The sequence below is a fragment of the Semicossyphus pulcher genome, unplaced genomic scaffold, assembly GCF_022749685.1.
Source record: "Semicossyphus pulcher isolate SPU_LCO1_2020_fin unplaced genomic scaffold, fSemPul1.0.p SCAF_25, whole genome shotgun sequence".
Classification (NCBI taxonomy): Eukaryota; Metazoa; Chordata; class Actinopteri; order Labriformes; family Labridae; genus Semicossyphus; species Semicossyphus pulcher.
Window position 1 is genome coordinate 2,149,361 of NW_027211699.1, and position 21,942 is coordinate 2,171,302.

At 42.9% G+C, this 21,942-nt stretch overlaps 1 protein-coding gene across 1 annotated transcript in view; it reads right to left on the reverse strand.

The window, feature by feature from the left end:
- spop (speckle type BTB/POZ protein) overlaps positions 1–16,287 on the reverse strand; it is a 55,190-nt gene extending 38,903 nt beyond the window's left edge. Inside the window, exons 1-3 of the mRNA XM_069675729.1 lie at positions 16,237–16,287; positions 13,666–13,801; positions 2,807–2,931 (exon numbers count right to left, since the gene is read on the reverse strand). Coding sequence (XP_069531830.1) covers positions 2,807–2,931; positions 13,666–13,801; positions 16,237–16,287 — 312 coding nt within the window. The remainder of the gene's footprint in view (positions 1–2,806; positions 2,932–13,665; positions 13,802–16,236) is intronic.
- Between the last annotated feature and the right edge of the window lie 5,655 nt (positions 16,288–21,942).

A 21,942-nucleotide genomic window follows, 5' to 3' on the forward strand; every position in this document is an offset into this window, starting at 1 on the left:
AAGCATGAAAGCGACGTGTCCTCAGTCTGCAAACAGTTAATCTATGCATCAATCAAATAAGAAGGCACCTCGAGTGAGACGCACATATTAAGAGAGCATGATGTTCCTCGCAGGGTGTGATTTCAACCTTCACATGTCAAAGTTATCGCAACCCTACAGTTATGGATATCATGAAATGTGTGACTTTTTAAGACACTCTAGGTTCTATTTTTAATATGTTTGTGTTTTAATGGCTAATGGGTAGAAAAAGTTGTGGATCCGACCCAGTGGATTGTTTAAGCTAGCAGCCACGAGAAGGGCCGTAATGGCTGCAACACATTTCTGCAGGGCAGATGAGTCGATACAAAGTACGTCCACTTAAAGTTATAATCTTGAAGATCTCAGTTTTGTTCTCTTTGGTGGCACCTATGGCGATAAACGGTAATTGCAGGAGCACACTTCCCAGATATCCAGACAGTGACGGTAACTGTAGGAGTAACTCTTGATTTTCCTCGCTGACGGTCGCTTTCCTTTTTAGATTGTTTGCCTTCATCTGAGCGTCCAATTTGTTTCTTTTTCTTTGGATTTTCACTTATTTTTGAAGTTGTATCTGTAGTCATCCATCTTTTCTTTGTTTGTTCAGCCATAGTAGATTACTGTTTACTCGCAACACTTGCAGAGACCGGAAAAGCAGCCGCTTAGCTCCGCCTACCCTCTCTGGCAGACCAACCACTGCTGGGTGATGGAAAACGCGTCACTAACTGGGCGCCGCTTGAGATTTTTTCTGCGAAAGTAGCCTCAGATACCCAATCTGTGATACTGCAGGCTCAATGTCTATTGTGTTTGTGTTAATGACTTATGGGTACAATAACTCATAGAATTGCCACCGAAGGTTTCAGATTGTTATTCAAAGTGTCTGACAACATAACAGAAAGGATCCCTTTTTGTTAAAGCAACTTGAGTAACTTTCATTTCTTTACAGACAATCATCATCCTGCTTGTTTTAACAGGCGAACATACTCACTGTGAATTGTTTGTCAGTATCCAACCAGATGGTAGAGGTGATGATAGTCATTAAAAATTTCATACATAATTCATCTTCAACTTGGTGGTCTGGTTACCTTTGTTGGTCATATAGAGGGATAAGTATAAAACTTTGAGGAGAGCAATGCAACAGCTGTTTCTGGCTGAACGAACACGTCTTATATTTAATATATACGGTTATTAAACAGTCTGTTTAAGATAATATGTTTTCTTTAAGCCAGAAACAGCTGTTGCATCGCTCTCCTCGATGTTTTGGTTCTGCAGGGTAGAATTACTGTTTTTCAAAGGAGTCTGGGGGGTTTTAAGACAGTGAAAATGTCTATCTCTGAAGCAAATCTTTCTCTAATAATGTCATAAAGTTTTACAATCTTACAATTTCATTTAACAGACGCTTTAGTCCAAAGAGACGTACATCTGAGAGTTAATACAACACCAATCTCGGATCCTGTCAGCTATAGTCTGAGACGATATAGCCTCTGGGATCACCGGTGAACGTGCCAGGCGGTAAGCGATAAACGACTTCCTTTTCCGCGTGCTGCATTGTTACAGAAAGAGAAATGGTTTTCTTGTGATTTACTTGTTATTAACGGGTCTTACCTTTGCCGAAATTTCAACATCATGTCGCAGATTTGTAAGAATTAAAAATTCAAGCTTTGTCAGGTCTGTCCTCAAGAGGAGAAGAAACTTTTAAAATGCTTGTTTGTTGAACAGAGGTCAGATCGATCTGATGCATTCGAGGAAGTCGGGAAATCTGAACGCTGAACAGCTTTCGGTAAAGCGTCAAGGGAATTCATCTTAAGTTGAATTTTAGATCTAGAACAGATTGTTAGCTATTAGATGTCTGTTTATAGAGATTAATAAGAAGCTGAATCGTCGTCAGACTGTTTTTCCTGCATAGGCAGCAACCTGCTGATACTTGATTGGTCAATATTACTTGGACTACAAGTGTAGCTCAAACGGAAACCCGAACACTTGCCTTCCCGGAAAGCCACATCCCTAAATAGAGATTAATACAACACAAGGATCATCAACATCATCAATATAATTAAGTGCAGAGGTGTTCATGAAAGAGCTGGGTGTTGGGGACTCTGAGGACCAAATGGAGTTTGGTAACTCGTTCCACCAACGGGGGACTATCGAGGGGAAGTTAGGGCCCTGTTGTGATGGGAGTACCAGGTGCCTTTCATTGGGCGGGAGGGAGTGTAGACCTGGATGAGAGCGTTCAGGTAGGCAGGAGCCATTTTTGTTGCTGTTTTGTAAGTGAGCAACAGGGTTTTGACTTTGATGCGAGCGGCAACTGGGAGCCAGTGGAGGGATATCAACAGTGGATTGACATCTGCTGTTTTGGGTTGGTTGCAGACCAGATTGCAGACGTTTGAGTGTGCATGCAGGAAGGCCTGCCAGTAGGGAGTTGCAGTAGTCAATGCGTGATATTAAGGAACAATCTGGGTTGGTCATTGGCTAAAACATGCACTTTTAGTGGACATGCTTTGATCAGGCATTGCAGGTTGATGCCAGATGAAGCAGTTCCAAAACGTTTCTTACTAATTAGTCATCTGGATCCCCAAATAAGTGTTTAAATTCAAGCAATGTTTTTGGAACTCCTCGTTGAAGTTTCTGTTCTAATTTCTGAACATTTTAGATGCAAACAGCCTGTATCCGTCCATAATCGAGATTCAATTCACGTGTAAATGCCAGTATTGAAAGTGGTACAGAGAACCTTTGATAGTAGCTTAAAAGGCAGCAGCAAAAGCCTCCTCTAAGCCACTCAGTCCCCACATACCAAGAGGTCATCCCCTCTCAGGCTCATACACCTGCAGCGCGTGCACACAACATGTGTCTCGCCCTGTCGCTTCAAACGCATTTCCTTCAGGCTGCTCTTGCGCATAGATCCCGACAGGAGATCTGCTGACAGATCACAGCAGGAAGCGCAAAGATGAAGTGTCAATGCAGCTGTAAGATCCCGTGTCAAATCCCCCTGTTTGGATCTGAGGGAGCAGGCAGCCAAAGAGGAGGATTGTTGGAGGGAGTGCAGTGCATATGCAGTTATTCCCACCACCGCTCATGCAGGGGGTCCTCCACTGTAATCCCCTGCCTCTGGAGACTGTGTGCAGAAAGAAGCTGACAGAAATCACCATGCAAACACACACCCACGCATAAGCATGCATGTAAGCCAATGCATGAAAATTACAAATCTATGCATTCTGCTTTTTCACAGCACTCTTGTTTATTCATTGTTCTGCCACCGTGTAAAAGAGGGGACGTGTCAGGGTTTCCAAAAAAAAAGACTGAGCATTTTACGCCAAAGATGGGTCAGAAAAGAGAGTCAAACTTCTGTGGCTACAGAACACTGTACAGTTTTATGCTGGGCAAACACAAAGTACCTGGATTCCTCTGAAGAAACTCTCTCTGTGCTGACTTTCACCTTCTCTTTCATGTCCTTTAAACATGTTTGATAAGACCTAGCATGTGAGAGCGAGATAAAGTCCCCGCGGCGCAGAGTCTCCTTGTGAAGTTGTGTTATTTGGGTATGAAACAAGACGAGCAGTGATGAGTGAGGACTTCCCCAGTGGCGATATCTAAAGCTAAACTCGGGTGTGAGGAGAGAAGTTGGCAGGAGAGTGAGACTTTGGGGGGAGGAAGCGAGCCAGGAGGAGAGGAGTTGAGGAGAGGTGAGAGGGAACGCTGAAAGAAGCTCCAGCAGACTGGGAGGGAGAGGGAAGGAGAGGTGCGACTTCTTCAGCGCTCACTCGTGACAGTGAGGAGCCTGTGTGTGTGTGTACGTGTGAATGTGCACGTCATGATTATGGTATATGTGTGTGTTCGTGTGTGCTGAGCTCAGCTAATGCCATGCTGCCATCTCTAGTGGGGCATCAGAGACCTGCACTGGCAGCGTATCAACTACAGGTCAGATCTCTGGCACTCACTCTTTCAGTGAGCCGGCCGAGGTGGCGGGAGTGCAAGCGCTCTGCCAGAATACCTAAAAAGAGCTGGACAGAGGTGGAGGAGGGCGGTGCGAGTGAGAGATCCGACGGGAAAAGTGTGAGTGATGAAAAAGACTGGAAAAGGAAAGAGAGATTAACAAGTATAAACAGGGGGAGATTATGTTCGCCGTCACAGCGTACAGCTCGTTTCTAGGGTTTCTCGCCCTGCCAGGAAAAGACTGAAGGTGATGAGGAAGGTGAGAAAAATTAGTGTCTGAGCTGGAAAGTAAAAAGACAGCAAAAAAAGGACGGAAAAGCAGGAGCGATGGCACCGTGTTTAAGTGAGCAGAGCATCCATATTCAGGCACAGGGCTCAGGGGCACGGCTGGCACACAGAACGAGAAGGTCGCCAGAAGACGAGCTGGCACGGGGAGAAATACCAGCCGACATCTCACTTCCTGTCTGTCACTCTTTTGGCCTTCTCTTCCACATGTTCAATTTAGGCAAAATCCACTAACCACGACTCACAACATCAATTTCAAGATGTCTCCGAGCCTGTTCATGTAGAAGGGCAATAAGCACAGATATTAACAGAGCAGACTCGAAACAAGCAGGGGGGATGAAAGTGGATGCCATGACTACTTTATTATATTGATTGGTAATTCTAAAAAAGATAGATCCCCTTTCCTGAGCATTTTACAACCATTAGACTCCACTTAAAAACAACGCCAGGATAATATAGAGCAAAGTGCCTGTCTGTTTGTATCAGTCTCCACATGCTCTATATGAATATGTGTGAAGGCTCAGCTGAGACGTTGCCGACAGGGGCATATCCAGAGGGTGGCTTGGGGTGGTAAAGGCCCCCCTGAAATCTGATTGGCCGCCACAAGTGTCACCCAATAGTCTTCATCATGATTGGCTTTCTGCACAGACAGAGGCGGGAGTTATGATCAAATCAATTTATTGGGCTGTTCGATTTTGTGACATTTCTATCTTTTGTTGGTATTTTATTGAGTGACATTTATAGTCCCTAATGAAAAAAGCATGGAAGATTTTATATGATGCCACTCTGTTGTGTTATTATTTAACTCAAAAAACCTATACACAGGAACATAACGTAAAGTGGAAATGATTAGTGGAGACAGAAATGGTGCATAAATGCTTTTCAGACGTTTATATGTCATGCCATCTCTGTATAAGTCAATGGGTCAGCAAAGCCTTAACACACCTCTGCCTGCCGAGTAGAGAGAGAGAGCTGTCTTCACTCTTTGACCGATCTCAGAACAAATCGTCTGACGACGATACAGCCTCTGGGGACAACAGCGAACATGTTAGGCGTGTCCAGTTTAACCAGCAGTCAGAGATAAGGACTTCCAGCCAAGACTTCCTTTTCCGTGTGCTGCATTGTTTACGGCCCAGTTATCATCCTGAGAAGCGACCGTGTGTTCAGATCAAAAGTGAAGTGAATTTTTCTCCTCTAGATATGTCAGCAAAATAGTTCATTAAATCCCACAGAGGAGCGCCCGTTCATCTGTTTCTGTGAGTCTCAGTTTCACTGTAAATAGTTACACAGAGGCTGCACTCTGGCTTACTGCAGCGGTATGAACCTGCAAAAGAAACCGTTTTCCTTGTGATGGACTTTAATTAACGGGTCTTAAGTTTGTCAAAATTTCAACATCAAATGAAGCTGTGTCAGGTCTGTCCTCAAGAGGAGAACTACTTTTAAAATGCTCGTTTGTTGAACAGAGGTCGGATTGATAATTTCTGATGCATTCAAGGAAGTCAGGAAATCTGAACACTGAACGGCTCTCGTGACACAGCGTTAAGGGAATTTATCTCAAGTTGAATCTTAGTTCTAGAACGAATTGTTAGCTGTTAGCATGCAGATGTCTGTTTAGAGAGATTAATAAGAAGCTAATCCTTGTCAGATGACGCTGTTGGGAGCCAGGTTGTCATTACTGCATACGCCGCAGCCTGCTGATACTTGATTGGTCAATATTACTTACTACAAGCGTACTACAAACAGAAACCAGAACATTCCCGTACCAAACAGAGATTGACGGCCTACAGATTCTACATTTTTAATTTATAAATAGAGATTACTCTTTGACTAACAATAGCAAAATAATTGATGGAAAACATACATTACTAATTGCATAGATTGCACAGACAGGAGACATCCTAATAAGATGGGCTTCTTCAGAATACACCGGAAAAACCTGAGGCAATAACTTAAAGTTCGCATCAGAAAGTCCCCTGAAAGTGAATTTCCATTTCTGCCTCACAGACAGTCATGAGCTTAATGAATGAACACATGAATTATCTATTTTTACAGTACAGCCACCATTATAACCAATCAAACTAACAACTTATTGTTGTCATGTCTCTTTTAGGGCACACATGACATCAGAATATCATTTTTAGATGTTACAGTTCAGCATATATGCTCTCATTGCGCCATCTCCACTGTTCAAAATGACTAATAATATACTTTATGCAAGGTTAAATTCATCTCACTGGTAGGACAGTTTATAAATCCTATTTAAAACTTGATCCCCCCGACGCCCGGATTCACTCAGGCTGGCATTAAGCAGACAGACACACACATAAACATGACACAAAGTCTTTCAGGGAGGAAAATCTAATCTCTATTGAAGATTGAGCTCTTTAAGCTGGTGTCAGCACAAACATGGCTATTGACATTCTTTCTACCAATGTCAATACCATCTGATTATGTAAAGACTGACCAATAGCTTCTACTCTATTAGCCGCGCTCGCCTCTCCCACACTGAATGCCTGATCACCTCCATCAGTTACCGAGGGCAACGGACTCTGACAAGCACACACCAAGAGCTTCAATTAACTCAAACCAGAAGTTAAAAAAACTACTGAATCTCCAGCTACAAAATATTGAAGCAGCCCACACCAGAAACATGCTGTAACTAGACTCTCCGGCCGGCTCATACGCACATAAGCTCTCTTAGCCTTTGGCTACAACACAACAAAACCATTGTCTGTAGGGGAGACTTAACAAGGAGACTATTTGAATACAAAACAGCTTGCGGCAGAGGATGAGAACTTTCCATCTATCCTCCAAGCTGTCAGACAGGAGTCTGTAGGGGGGCAGATGTTTTCGCTGGCAAAAGGAGGAGGAGGGGATGAAGGGTGGAGGGGGGGGGGGGGGGGGGGTGTCAGGAGACAAGTTACAACCCACCCAACAGCCTCTGAGGAGAGACCAGCACATTAGGCCGGGGAGAGAAATGATGCGGCCAAGCCGAGAGTACGGTGCGGGGAGGAGGGCCGGTGGGTCTCCACTGCTGCCTGAATCCATCTCCATTAGCAAGCGCGGACCATCAGAGGATCCAGACGCATGCTCTCGGGTGGGGAGGGCTCAAGGGCTGACTGATGCAGATGCGCTCTTTCATCAGATGATGTCAAGCTTCACAGGCGGAATTGGCCATAGTGGAGCAGCCTTCAACTCTCCGGCTGTATTAATGCATCTTTCTTTAAGTACCGCGGGGATGCTTTAATACTCAGCGTGCACACGTCTGTCAACACATCAACACGAATCCAAATGTAAGTGACAGAGACTTGTGAGTGAGAGTTTCCAAACTTTCCCGGCTGTTTATCCCCTCACTCTTCCAACGAACTATTCCTCTTTAAAGGACGTAATATGCATTCTATTCAAAATAGTCCCCACAGTGATGAAGTGTACAAGCAGGCTGAGAGGTGACCTGCCAAACAAACAGCCACCCAGCTTTCTTAATTAAGGCCCTTTGTTTTTATTTGGTCTTCTTTCCTCCCGGCGTGGATTAAATTGGATTCTAAATGATCCAGAACCGATAGAGCAATCTTTACTGCCATATTCTTAGACCGAGTGTTCACTAAACTGTCACAAATATGCTGGCAGTTGGGTAATTTTCTCCTGTGACAGGGCGAGCAAAGTGGAGGGCCCAGGTCTCCCCAGGGGGATTGTGGGAAGATTGGAGGAGGGCATATGGCAAGAATGGGATGGGGTGTGCACCATAGAGCACGACGTTTATAGCCGAAAGCCCCTCGAGACACAGAAAAAGAGGAGGAGAGGAAAATGAGATACTCTTCACTTCACTCGGTATTCCCCACATTCAGGCTCTTCTAGGGTCATTTAAGGGAGTGATGCGCACGAAATGGCCAAGCAGGGAAGTCAAACACCTCCGAGGAATGTTTATTACTCATACCGCAGGCAGATCCTCTCTGTAATAACACACAGCCACCAACGCTTTTTAACTGCAGTGAGGTTTCCTGAGAGTTTAGAGGAGGTTCTATCGACATAACAGGGCAGAAGAGGAATAAAAGAAAGTGACATTGTGAATGTGAAAGAGAGGAGGGAGAAATGAGGGAGGGAAAGTACACACAGGGGGCGGGGGTGTCAAGTTCACATGGGGAGATGTTCCTCAGCAGGAGAAATGATTTCCCTTTCTACACAACCTGCACCGCGGGGGGTTGTACACAGTTTCACTGCACACGCCTCCGATTCAAAACACACTTCCGCCTCCCACCACTTCTCCCCTCTCCCTTCCTCCCACGCCCCCCCTCCCTGCACCTCCTGTACAGTGCGCTGCAGGGGATCGTGAGGGAGAGGGAGGCAGCCAGAAAGCCTGATAACCAGGAAGCGGTCACATCTGGCCCTCGCTAATTCAATTCCACACAAGTTTGCTTTTCCTCCCCATAACATAACCTAATTAAAAATTGCAGGATTTGGAGGCGCATTCATTTCCAATTCATCAACGAGGAAGGGAGGCGGACGAAGACTTCTAAAAAGGTTGGGTCTTTTTTAATTAAAATCAAAATTGCCCCACGCTACTTTGAATTATATATTTACCAGAAATGAATCCAACCAGCAGTGATTACACGAGCCCATATGGCTATCAATACCTCACATTATTAGACACACTCAGAGTATTAGACACACTCCTCACCTCCTGCATTTAAACATTTCCGTGCCCCAAAGACACAGGTGTGACAGGACTTTTTAATTTCCAACCTCTCAAACTTTGAGATATCCTCCTGCTGAACACGGACTTCTGCGCAGGTGGGGCCTGAATAGTTTTACAATTGAGGACAATTTATTTCCAACAACAAGTCAGGAAAATAGGAGGAATGTTTATAAAAATGAAAATGAGGATTGTGTGTGAGATTCAGAGTATAAATCAGCTGTTTTTGATTAGAGTTACCCATGGCTTTGGTCTCTTCTTTAACTTGGCGCGCACCTCACTTTTTGGGGCAGATGACTAAGGGCAGGTAAAGTGACAGGCAGTCTTTGCTCTCCTCATCCAGACCTTTAGGGTTCACACGCACCTGCAGGAAGAAAAGAAAGAAACACATGGCATAATATTTGTAAGTATGAATGTCTTACCTATGATAACAGTTATGTCACTGCAATAGTCATTTATGCTATGAAATCATCAAACATACAGTGTGTAAGTGATACTGCACGCTGAGATGTCCCATATCAGGAATTAATGCATGTCCATTTACCCTGATGATGGACACCTCAAAGGACATTACACCTGGGACACACTGCATGCCTGAGCTGCATGTGACGGCTGCCTCGCTGAGTTGCTGTAGCTCACACTGCTGCGATGAATCAGCCCCTCTTTACAGTTACACTGAGGGTAATGGCCATCAATCATATATTATTTGATCTTATTTCAATATAAATTCCATTTATATTAGGTTGAAACATAAATCTGAAACAGATGCCATCTATTTTTGCAAAGAAGCGCGTGGCTAACTAAAAGAAATAAGCACAGCTGCTCTAACCTGTTAACACGGGTATCGACTTAAAAAGCAGTATGTTACGGGACACATGCGTGTTGCTAAATGGGAACAGAATGGATCTTAGATACGACATGAGATATTTGTAGTCTGTTCAGCTCATGGTACCATTTGGCTTAGCTAAGAAAGTAATTCTAGCAAGAGTCAAAGTTAATTACTTTGCATTAGCTTGACTTAATTGTTGAATATAATTGGACATTATAGTTAACAACAACAATAGTTACCATGAAAGATGTCCCAACTGTATATCAAAACTTTCAAAAACATGTTACTCATTTAGATAGAGGCTGATGCTATTCAGCTAGCGCATTATTCAGAAGCATAAAAAGGCCTTTTTACTGGAAGTTCTCAGTAGGTATTCATTATCAGGAAGTGATGGACATCCTGAAGCCAATCAGGATCACACATTTATCCAGACAGTGGTATAGATAATGTTATTACATGGCTCTGTTAAATACTTGATTCTGATTGGTTAATTACGGCATTCCGAGGTCTGCTATTTCTCGATAACAGACAGTTGTTATGAAGAACAAACCGTTGCTAGGGATGCAGCTCTATTCACATAATCTGAAGGAGGAACCCCTTCAGGGTGAGACGACCTTTCCTTACAAGTCCTGCTCACCCTGTCGGGGTTCCACCTCCGAGGAATGATAACAACCTGCTCACTATACATTGTCCCTGATATATCTGCCGAAAGTCGAAAAGCAGCCTTAAAAAATGCATTGTTTTCCAAAGCTGGAATCAAAACCACGCTCTGTTTATTTGAAAGCCATAATGAAAGCTTTCAACTCACACACATTCATAGACCTCCTAGATGAAACATGTTGGACCAAAGACTCCGAGAGTTTTCTGTAGCACAAACACAGCAGCATGAACGCATACCGGTATATCAATAAGTCAAAGTCAAGCACGCACAGGAAAGAGAGAAAGCCCCTCCGCCTCCGATATCTAACCGTGTATGTATCAGAGTCGTATCGTAGCGGAAACTTCAACAAAACATCAATTATCTGACAAACATCTCCTTCTGACGGATGCAGTTTTCTCGCTAACCTCCCTGAACTTCAAATGAAAGGAGATAATCCTACAGCTGCTGTAGATCTGTCGTCAGAATGCCAAAATGCATCCAATTTCTTTCTAAACAGAAATACATCAGGCGCATGAAGGATATAATTTACCCAGGGGGTTTTCAAAAGATCTGCTGTGTTCGGTACATCAATGCTACGGCTGAGTCATAGTCTTTTTATGTTTACAGAGAGCAATTTCACAGACGAATCATAGCTCTGCACAGTGCATTTGTAACATATGGTTTGTTTGTTGCGCAGGCTGTTAATGTAGTTTGAGATCAGTAACATGAAACATTACAATGGCAGGATGAAATTTGACTTCACATGGGCGTTTGGAAGCTGCGACTTTGCTGAACCTTTTGGGACATGAAACACAGGAACAAACTTTACGTGCTGGAACTATTCAGGCTGAACACTGTGAAGAAAAATCCACATATAAAACATTTGGTGTGAAGGTAAAAGAAACACGGCTGAGTGAGTTTTTTAAGTGACAATTACTGCTATTGTCAATTTGGTAGCACTTATTCTCTTCTATGTAGATAACCTACTCTACATTCTTGACAGCTTCCCATTAATTCATGAGTCTAACTTCAATAATAGTGTTACAATTTGAGCCATCTTGTTATAATGCCTGACGGTGTGGCGCTGACCTGCAGTGCACTTTGGATCTCATCTCTCTAACAAGCATCTCATCTGAGAAACAATAATAAAGCTGCTGACAGTGAGCTATGAAACAGAGAGCTATAAATGAACAGTCACAGTTGTTCATCCACATAAGATGAAAAGGCTGCCAGACAGCCCTGTTTAGGCACTTAGAGGAGGAAGTGGACTATTGGCGTAATGTCCAAAAACAGCGTAGGCTGATTTGAGGAAAAAACCAATTTCTGTAAAATTGCGCATCTCCATTTGTTTCTAATTTAAGCATTATTTGTGCCTCACTCACGAACCCTTGTCCAAGTGTTGGGTGTTATTTTATCCAAGGATACAGTCATGACTTCCAGCCCCCTCAAAATGTGTACAGCCATGTTTTTTTATACCAAATGTGCCTCTCTGGAGGCATTAAAACTATCTCATGTCATTTTATTTTCAACATTAATATTGCAAGTGTATCTTAAACCAGCCAACTGTATACCTATTTAAAACAAGATAGCTGTTTATGTGATTTAAAGTGTGGTCATAATTACCCCAATCTATTTCCCAATTGAATCAGGATACTAAATGTAGCCCCTAAAGTTCTTCACCCCATCCACAAAGTTCAGCTCCTCCGGGCAGATCCTGAGGCTTTTCAGGAGCAGGTGGGATGAGTCATCCCTCCAGCATGTTCTACGTCTCCCTCAGGGTCGACCCGAGTTCACCAAACTCCTTCCTAAGCGAACCCGGGCTGACAGAAAGTTGTATGGATAAAACTTTCCTTTGATGTCAAACATTCATTCAAGTGTTTGAATGTTTCAATTTATGTTTCATATACATTTATTTACCCTGGCATTGATCGTGGTGTAATCTTCTCTTTGCCGTTTACAATATTAGAGTGGATATAAAAGCTATATTTTACACATGCACAAGTAACTGGATGTTAAAGGGGGGTATTATGCAAATTTCAAGCTTGATATTTGCATAATGTATCAAGGGCCGTAGCCCTTGTGGAGTAGCTAAGTATAATTTACAGTTAAAAAAAACTCAGAATTTTTCTCGCACAGGTGCTCTGTGCAGGCCCGATTGAATGTATATATAGATCGACGACGCGTCTCCATCTGCTCCCATTGTACGGAATTGATGCCAAAACAGCCCCCGTGATAGGGGCTGCCATCTTGTGATGGTGACGTCATTTGGGTCAGAGTTGCCGCAGTAGAGATAGGGGGGTGGCACCACCGTAGCCACTTCCGCTAACCAAAACACACACTTAACTTACCGAAAAAAACAGCAAAGATTCCGCACGTTGGCAGCAGAACAGCTTCTTCGTGTTGGTCTGAGGTAACGTTCACAGATATGAAACTTCAATGACTGTAGTGATTGTTTTAGTTACGTCTCCTCTCGCCGTTCCTCCTCTACTCTGTTAATATGGAACAGATCGGCTGCAGGAGCCGTATTTGTAAACAGAGCTGTCAATCATCCTTTTTACTGCATCAAATAACTAATTAAAAATAAACTTGAAGAGAAAAATTAACACTTGGACGTAAAACAGCATGATGAGAACTAACTATAGTGACAGAAACCATGTTTGAGAAAATTCATTTGGCGTGTATTTTGATTTTATAGTTTGAATCATGTCCCATCTGTTAACGATGAGGAGGCGGGCTTTATGACCTATACTGCAGACTGTCAGCAGGGGGCGATAGAAGGGGTTTGGCTTCACTTTTAGGGAGCTGTCATGTCATCCATCTTTTTATACAGTCTATGGCAGGCCCTCATACAGCCTCTGCCTGAAAGGACTCAGTCAGCTCTGTCCTGTAGAAACCCCACCCCTACACGCTCACTTTCTTCTGATTGGCCAGCTCTCCAAAGCCTGCTGAGGCTGCCCTTTGTGACGTCACAAAGTCCAGCGTGTAGAAAAAACTGTGTGAAACCTGGCGTTCACAGCAGCCTGCAGACTGAGCTGAGAAGCCTGGGGATTACTCCAACATACTTTTACCTACAGTACAGATTTGAAACTTCACTCGCGTTTAGTCTGGACATCCAACATTGTAACATTATATAAGTCTTAAGATGTGAAGCAGCATAATACCCCCTCTTTAATGTGTTTAAGCACTTGTAAAAAATGTTAAATGATTGGATAATCCTTGGAAAAACTTTTCTCTAAGGGAAAAAAATGACTTTTAATATCTGATAGCTACGATGACCTGCGTTCACTAACCACTTGAGTTTGTCGTTGGCTCCTGAGGAGAACTTGGAGCTTTTGATGACCTCCACCATCTCCTCAAGGCAGAAGCTGAACTTGTTGATGGTCCACATGTAGGAGAACTTCACCACTTTGATCTGCACAGAAGAAAAAAACACAGCGAGGGGCTGACACCAGATCTCTTTATTTATATATTTATCTATTCTATATAGGTAAGTGATGTTTGGTCAGCCCGGACTTCAAAACCGCACATCAAACCTGCCTTTCATCTTAATAAACACTGACAACAAAAGGAGGGAAAGAAGAAAGGAGATTGTAAAAGTGGCAGCAGAAAAAACAGCACAATTTTGCAAAGAAGCACAGGAGATGAAAAAAGACGGACATCATCAATGACGTACTTTATCTAGCTTGGCTCTTAACAGGAAAGCGATGTCTGAAGTAGCACAGCCTCTGCTGCAATGACTGAAACAAACACGGTTTCACAGCAGAGGTAACCTTTGAGGAAAACTTTGAATGACACAACAAATTACAAACAGTTACTGAAAAATAGAAAAGTGATTCTTTCCATTCAAATGCTCATTGAGAAATATCAAAAAAACGATGATTACTGGTGGATATTTAAAGTGATACACAGCAGTAGCACAGTAATGCTTCCCTTGACATTGTCAGACTCACTATGGGCTGTTTAGAGATTATGTCATTGCAGCACATCTAGAAATATCTTCCTTTTTATGCCAAACATGTTGGCTAAACCTAGTACCTACATTGCCCATAATGCAACTCAACAGCTGACAGTCCAGGCTGAGATTCAGGCCGTTTCCTTAAATGTTCCAGAAGTGATTTGGTTCAAGCTGTTTTTTCTTTGCTTCCTTTGTTGTGATGTTTGGCAGGTAGTGGTTTTTGTCTTTTTTGTGGTATAATTCACCTTGAATGTTGGAGATCAACTCCACTATCTTGCTTTTCTCAGGTAATCCCTTACCAGATCATGGTAAAGGCTAGACTCAGTCAAAACTAAGACAATACTGGTGCCGGTTTGGCTCAGCGGTTAAATCAGCGACCATGTACAGAGGCTATAGTCCTTGATGCGGCGGCCCATGGTTCAACTCCCTCCCTCGGCCCTTTGCCGCATCTCATCCCCACTCTCTCTTCCCCCATTTACGGCGCTATCCACTGTCCTCTCTCTAAATAAAAGGCATAAAAAGCCAAAAAAAACTAAGACAATACTGTGCTCTCAGCCTATCTCATTGTGCTTACAATAAACTTAAGCCAAGGGTAGTTTCTGCGTAGGTCGTGCCATACTGGGGGTTTGTTCCTGAATACACCTTTTAAACCTGCTGGTTTGTGTCTCCATGGTTTGTTTTGTTAGGTGGGAAGGTTTTAAGCTTGGGTTGTTGTTGCACATAACATAACAGCTTTTGCTTTTAAGAAGTATTTTCTTGCAGAGTTTGAGAGTTTTCTGCATGCAAATTTGTAAATTGGTTTGGATGATGTGGTGGCTCGACCACTGAGTTAGAGGGAATATTATTCATGCTGTGTTGTTTGGCACTAACTGTGGTGAGTTGCTTTTATATATTTGGAAGCTGGAGTGTGATTAAATGCTACTTTGCTTACCAGAGGTCTAGAAAGTAACCAAAACCTGTACTCAAGACAAGGTATCAAGTCCAGGTAAATAACTTGGCTTTGAATCTTTGGTAGCCGTGTGGTTAAATGCTACTTAGCTCTTACTATAGTGTGTGCTCCGTGTCTCAGCTTCTCTAACTTTATATTTGAAGTTACCTGCTCCTTTTGCCAGAAGGAGCTGCATTGTTTTTCATGGCCACTTGCCTGAGAAAAATTTTTCTTGGTTAATTTGTCCAATAAAATGTTTTCGAGAAAAAAAATAGTGATTAAAACACTGAGACAGAGAAAAGTAACATAGCATTTTCTCAGCCTTTTTTCAGCTTCAGTCAGACCACAGATCCTCGCTGGATTAGAAGGGACAGTTGGTATGATATTTTCTGTTTTTAAAATAATGTTTCTTGCTCAGAGTAAAATCTATATGTGCTCTCGAGAGTAGTCACAGGCGAACTGACTTTCAGCTGTGGGTATTGAGAATATTGGTTTTTATACTGGAATTATTATTGTACTCACCGTGACCTATCATGTCCAGAATGCACCGGTCATTCTGAATGCTAAACTTGTGTTCTATGTTTTTCTACAACTTTATTACATGAATGCCACAAATGAAGCCCTAAAAAATAACAAAAATCATCTCGGCAAAAGAAAACATTTCTAGCTTTCTGTAAAAGCCGCTTCAAGAGGTTGTAGTTCAAACTTTGAGGGTTCGTCAAATGAAGTTGGCAGTTGCTGGTTGCAGTCTTCAGAATGTTCCAACTGCCAGCTCCACATGGCCCAGACATGAGCTGACAGGACAGACTTTTGTTGATACTTTTTCTTATTTAAGTTTCTGCTTTTTTTTTACATGGACGAAGGTCTTGCGTACTGATGTTCCGCACGCAAGTATGGGCTAGTTGTCAGGGGAACGCACTCAGAATGTTAAGGTTTGTTGGGAAAAGGCGAACATTGGTCCGACTTTCCACGACTCCGCCAAACCCGACTGGATGTCAAACTCGAACAACTTCATCACCAACTGTCGGCGCACACTGACGCAACAGTTGGTGATGGTTGGAGTCAGTTAGACAGCAGCCACCATTACAATGATAAACTGTGTTTTTTTACTGAAGAAAATACACAGATATTTAAGTGTGGGGTAGGAGCGCTGCTACGGCTTAGGGTGAGGGTAAAAAAAACTTAATGTAATGAGACTTAATGTTTACATTTTTATTTAATCCTCCAATAAATGTACAAAATGCTAAAGAACAAATCTATTTAATTCTGTTAAGACTGGATCCTGTATAACGGGACCTCCAGACTCAAAGATAGCTACGGGCACCCTGCAGGGACACAAAAACACAGTCATGATAATAACTGACTTTAAACTGGTGACGCCTATTACTATTACAAGCTGTGACCCTGTGTGAGTGCCGATGTGTATTTGTGCTAGTCACAGAGATCCCTAATTAATTGGTCGGCCTAATTAAGCCGTACTTCCTGGTTAGAAGGACGTATCTGGATTCATTTGTTAAAGGAAGCTTCAGCATTCAGAGCACAGCAGCAGCAGCAGCGGCAGCGCACGCTCTGCCTCACGGGGGGGAAGCCTTCCTTTGTCTGCGCGCGGTTTCCTCTTTGTTTTGCTTTGAGAGGTGCAGAGCGCCGCGCCAGCCATCTGATTCCAGCCAGGCTGCACCAGTCCGCCGCAGCTCCAAGTGAAGTGCAGGACTTAAGACTTTCATCTCAAGCCGCCAGTCTGAACTCGCACACAAACACAAGGTCACACGGTGCTTTCAAAAACCAGCGTTAGCTAAGAAAGGTCAAAGTTGTTTTTTTTATGGGAACTTTATTTCGAAATGCTGGCTACATCACCACTCACTTTCTGGTTAAAGTACAGAGAGCCTGCCTCATTATTTTTCTAATTTTGAGTCCTTTTCTACTCAGGTAGTCCTCGACCTGAAACATCCAGCTGGAAAAAGAAAAGGAACATTCCTTTGCTGGTTCATCTTCTGCTCCTTTCCACTCTATTCATACCTTAATCGTCACAAGGTCTCACGATCTTGCTTTTCTCGCTGAACCTGAGCGTCCCCCCACGATCTCCTGCCAGAGAAACTCTTCCAATACTGCTGCTTAATTAGAGGCTGATTGAAAGAGAAGTTCAGGACCTGAGAAAAACTTGGCAGAAACGGAGTATCAGAGCGAGCGCGGGGAGAGACGGAGCAAGAAATGAGAGCGAGGGAGAGAAGGGAAAGAGACCTGTGTCTCTGTGAGACAGGAGGAGAGACCCCGACAGCGCTACAGACCCAGACGCGACTTAATTAACGTTTAGAGATAAGTCCTGCATCTGATCCTCAGTCCTCAATCCGGTGCCCCCCTTTTTATTCTTTTGTGCTATTTGTATCTGATGAAAAACACTGGTGGCATTTTCGCTCACTAAGACAATAAAATATTAATCACAAAAGTTGGGAGAACAAGGCTGTACTCATTTGCAATTTAAATTACCTGAGACTTCCTGGCAATTAATTATAGCCCATATGAGTGAGCGGGGTCGCATACGCAGATTTCTGCACCAATGTGTGTCGTCATTGAAGCTCTGTTTCACAGCATATTTAAAGCACAATTTACCAAGTGCTGTTTTATATCCGGTCCCTTAAAGAGCACCAGAAATGCCAAGTAATCACAGGGTTTCAATTTAAGAAAACATGACAACACTGGCAGCGCTGCTAACAGCCTCACAGCTTTCTAAATAGACCCAGATGACACTTAACCAGAATAAAGCTCAGGATGATTTTTTTTTTCCCCCTCTTCCTTTTCATGACAAACATCAAGAGCAAAGCGGCAATAACAGCTCGCAGAGATGGAGGAGATGCGTGCTAATCATAGGACTCCCTCTGAAGAAATGTCTCCAGACAGTTCATTTGTCACGGCAATCACACGATGACAGCGTGAACGAAAAAAATGGCTAATAGGTGATAATGCACATGGCATAGGGAAAATAAATATTGTCACATTACAGGGTACGCTTGGAAGAGATGCACAAAGACTGTCTACCCTGAGGCCAATTAAAAGACAAAGTCAGGAGGTAGAGGAGGTCCTGTGCGTCAGATAAGGGAGTGTGTGTTGCTGCTCCATCGGCGCCACGCAGGGTGGATGAAAAGCAGAGAAATAAGGAGGTGGGTAAAGGTGCTTAGAGACGGATAGAGAGCTAATTATTACTCGTACTGAACAGTATAAGTCTGAATCTCTTGCAGCAGATCATGTTGCATACATGTGCACAAAGGCCCTGCAGTGAATACGACATTGTGAAGCACACAATTTCTGAAGGATGTTGTGTGCAGAGAGTATTTGTCCTTACGTCTAAATAGCATTTGAGCATCGTTAGCTCTACAAAGAAAGTATTCTCTGCATGGCCATCTCCTTTAAATGCATTGCATTGTGCAGCTGTTCATCACCACATTTAGCAGTCTGTATAAAGGTATGCAGCATTTGTATCGAGCATGATAACGTCTGGCTGAAAGAATGAAGGTTTTAGCCTTCATCTGTAAACTGCCGAGATTAGAAAACTGAGACGAACAGTCTAAACTGTTGAGAAAATTGATTTTACAATATGAAACAGAAAAATATCAAATATTAACAAGTCACATCATTTTTGTGCTTTAACATGATCAATTACTTAAATATTCTTGGTTGGAAGTCTGTTTGTTTGTGTGGTTACTTCCTCAGACAACAATTGTGTACTGTAGCATTAGCACGGTTAGCATCTCCTTTCCTTTACTCCTGTAGTGTTTTTTCATGTATGTGTGGTTTAATGTGCGTTTGTTTCAGGAAGTGAGTCTCTCCTGTGTGTGTTGTCCTTGCAGCACTGAGTGAAGGAGCATCTGTTTAATGCAACGTTACCACAATTTTTTACAGCCACACTCTAGTTGTTAGCTAGCTAGCTTGTTAGTGGCTACCAGCCAAGAAAAAGCTACCTGAATCAGCCCAAAAAAACCAGTTCGGAGGGCTAAGGCGGTACCAATCTGTAGCGCCATGAACGTAATTGTCACATACTTGTCTATGCACTACACATGTTACTGGAGGATACCGCTAGAAGGCACACCAGAGAGGTGTTAGGTTACAATTATGTTCATTTTGAGGTCACGGCAGAAACAGCGACAGCTTTTGTGTGTTCAGTGGACAGAACACACCGTCTGCACCGTCCCCCACTACGTTTCTCCAACATGTTCCTCCATGCAGGTCATAACGGTCCCAGACTTGTTTCCATGTAGTTTTGTAGGTTTCCAGTTCAACCTCTAAGAAACATATTTAGTTTGATTGTTTGTTTCTGTGCAGTGACAATGACAAATCGTATAGATGTAGACAATTGCGGACTTGATCTATCGGCTCTTCTTCAGAACTCTGTCGTCGTTGTCCGTGCTGCTGTGTTGACCCTGTCGCATCCCCTCTGCCTCTACCCTGCCCTGACCGGTCATGTGCAGACTGCAGCTCGCGTACACGTAGCTTTAATTGTTGAGGACGTGCACAGCCCAAACAGACACAGGGACAGGCGGCAGCCATCATGCGTATGCATGTTTATAGTGTGAGTATCTTTGCTGGTTGTACCGACACATTCAGAATTATTACTGCTTTAGCTGTTAGCATTGTTGTTCACAGACGGCTAGCTTAGTGTGAGCGCTTCTTATCACGGTTTTGCTTTTCTCTGTAATTTAGGACATTGTTAACAATTTTGCTAACAGAACTATTTTTTTCACTCCTTGAACTCAAACTATTTTTAAGTCTATAAAATACATGCAGATACATTAATTAATGTCATAAATGTAGGATGACTAGTCGACAAATGGCTTAAACTCACAACAACTTGACAACTAGGAAAACAGTTTAGCTTTTATGCTAACACATGTTTAAAGACAGTTACTCCAACACTATGATGCAGCGTCTCACTAACAGCTCTTTTAAATGAACTGGGAGCAGTCAGCACAAAATCAAAAGGGTAACAAACATGTTGTGTGTGTTCTGTGTGTAAAAGGCAGCGAGAGGGTAGAGAGGGAGGGAAGGAGGAGGTGCCGTCTCCATCCCACATCCCCTCCGCCCGTCGCCTGTTTTCAGAGAGTGAGACCTGGAGCCCATTTATATTCATTACAGAGAGACAGTGTGCTCTCACTCTGCCAGTCCAGCCTCCATCTCTCTCCATCTCTCTGTCACACACCTCAACACGCCAGGGAGGAGAGTCTGACAAACCAACAGACAGATAGATTCAACTTCCTCTGTATAAACAAGAGCTAAGCTGTGAAGCCGCATCTGCCTCCCTCCGTCAGCGTGAGAGGTGGAGGCTGCCAGGCCAGCTGTCCGGAGTCCGACCGCTCCGTCACATACAGTAACCACATCACAGGCAGCACACATGACACCCGGCACACGGTGTTATAATGCCAGTGCTGTGATATTAACTCCATCTGTAAATGCTACGTAGTGAGAGCATATATTACTGTGCATATGCTGCCTCCATCTGCAAATCTGATAATGTGAGCAGCTTACAATGCATATTTACACTCGAGGACACATTTCTGTTCATTTGTTTTTCCATCTGTGCTCGAGACAGTCTGAATGGCTGCTGATGCACATGACACCTGCCCAGCCATCACAACCTGTTGGTCTGTCTGTGGAAACAATGCTGAATTAACTGCTTTGTTTTTTACTCTGCTAATTCTAATAGCAAAAATATTTATCGGGCACTTATCTTTATGTTAGGTTTTAATTTGTTCCCTTATATTATCTGAAGTTATAGTGTAGCAAGTGAAGATTAGACGTCCATAGCCCCCGTCGCTTTGCACAAAAGTGTCTAAATGAAGTTGTAACATTGCGACAGTCTAGGCCCTATAAAGATGTAGTGCCCATCAAACCCACCAAAACACAAGTCTTGGTTAAATTAAAAAAGGAGGCACAAGATCTTGTTCGTCAACGATCTTTTTCCATGACAAAGATGAGACACTGACGAGCTAAAAATAGACAACACGTATGATGTGTTTTCGTTAAAATGTTAGTGATGGGCTGTCAGACATTTAAAATCCATTCTATTTTAAAGCCTGAAGCTCCAGTTAGAGATAATGAGAGCCACAAAGGTGGTTATGAACTTTCTCTGTTAACTCAGGCTTTCTGCTTCAGGCTCTGTGCGCCCTCATAGAAAAAATGGGGCGTTTTATACGTCATGTGATGCTTCTTCTGTACAAAAAGGAGCGATCATCAGCTGACTGCTTCAGTCAGACTGTTTAAATGAGAAGCGATGAGGAAGTAATCTTTAGATGCTGCGTCCTCATCATTCATTTACTATATGGATTATCTACTGAAGTTAAAGTGTTAATTCTACCTGAAGCAAACAGGTGAGAAAGAGAAGTGGGAGACTGGAGGGGAGAGGGTCATATTTTCTCAAGAGAGAAAACGTTTTGACTAAAAGTAATGACTGAAATGTGATGACTTTCTATCGACTGAAACAGGACTAAAAGTAGACTAAAACTATAAAATGTAAAAATGACTTAAATGTGACTAAAACTAAAATGACTAAAAATTTGTATTTTCGTCTGAAGACAAAGACTAAATCTGAGTGGGATCAATTTTAATTTAATTTAATTTAAGTGTAAGCTGAGAGTCACATGCTAAACTTTATTATTTCAACACACGTGTCAAATATTGGATG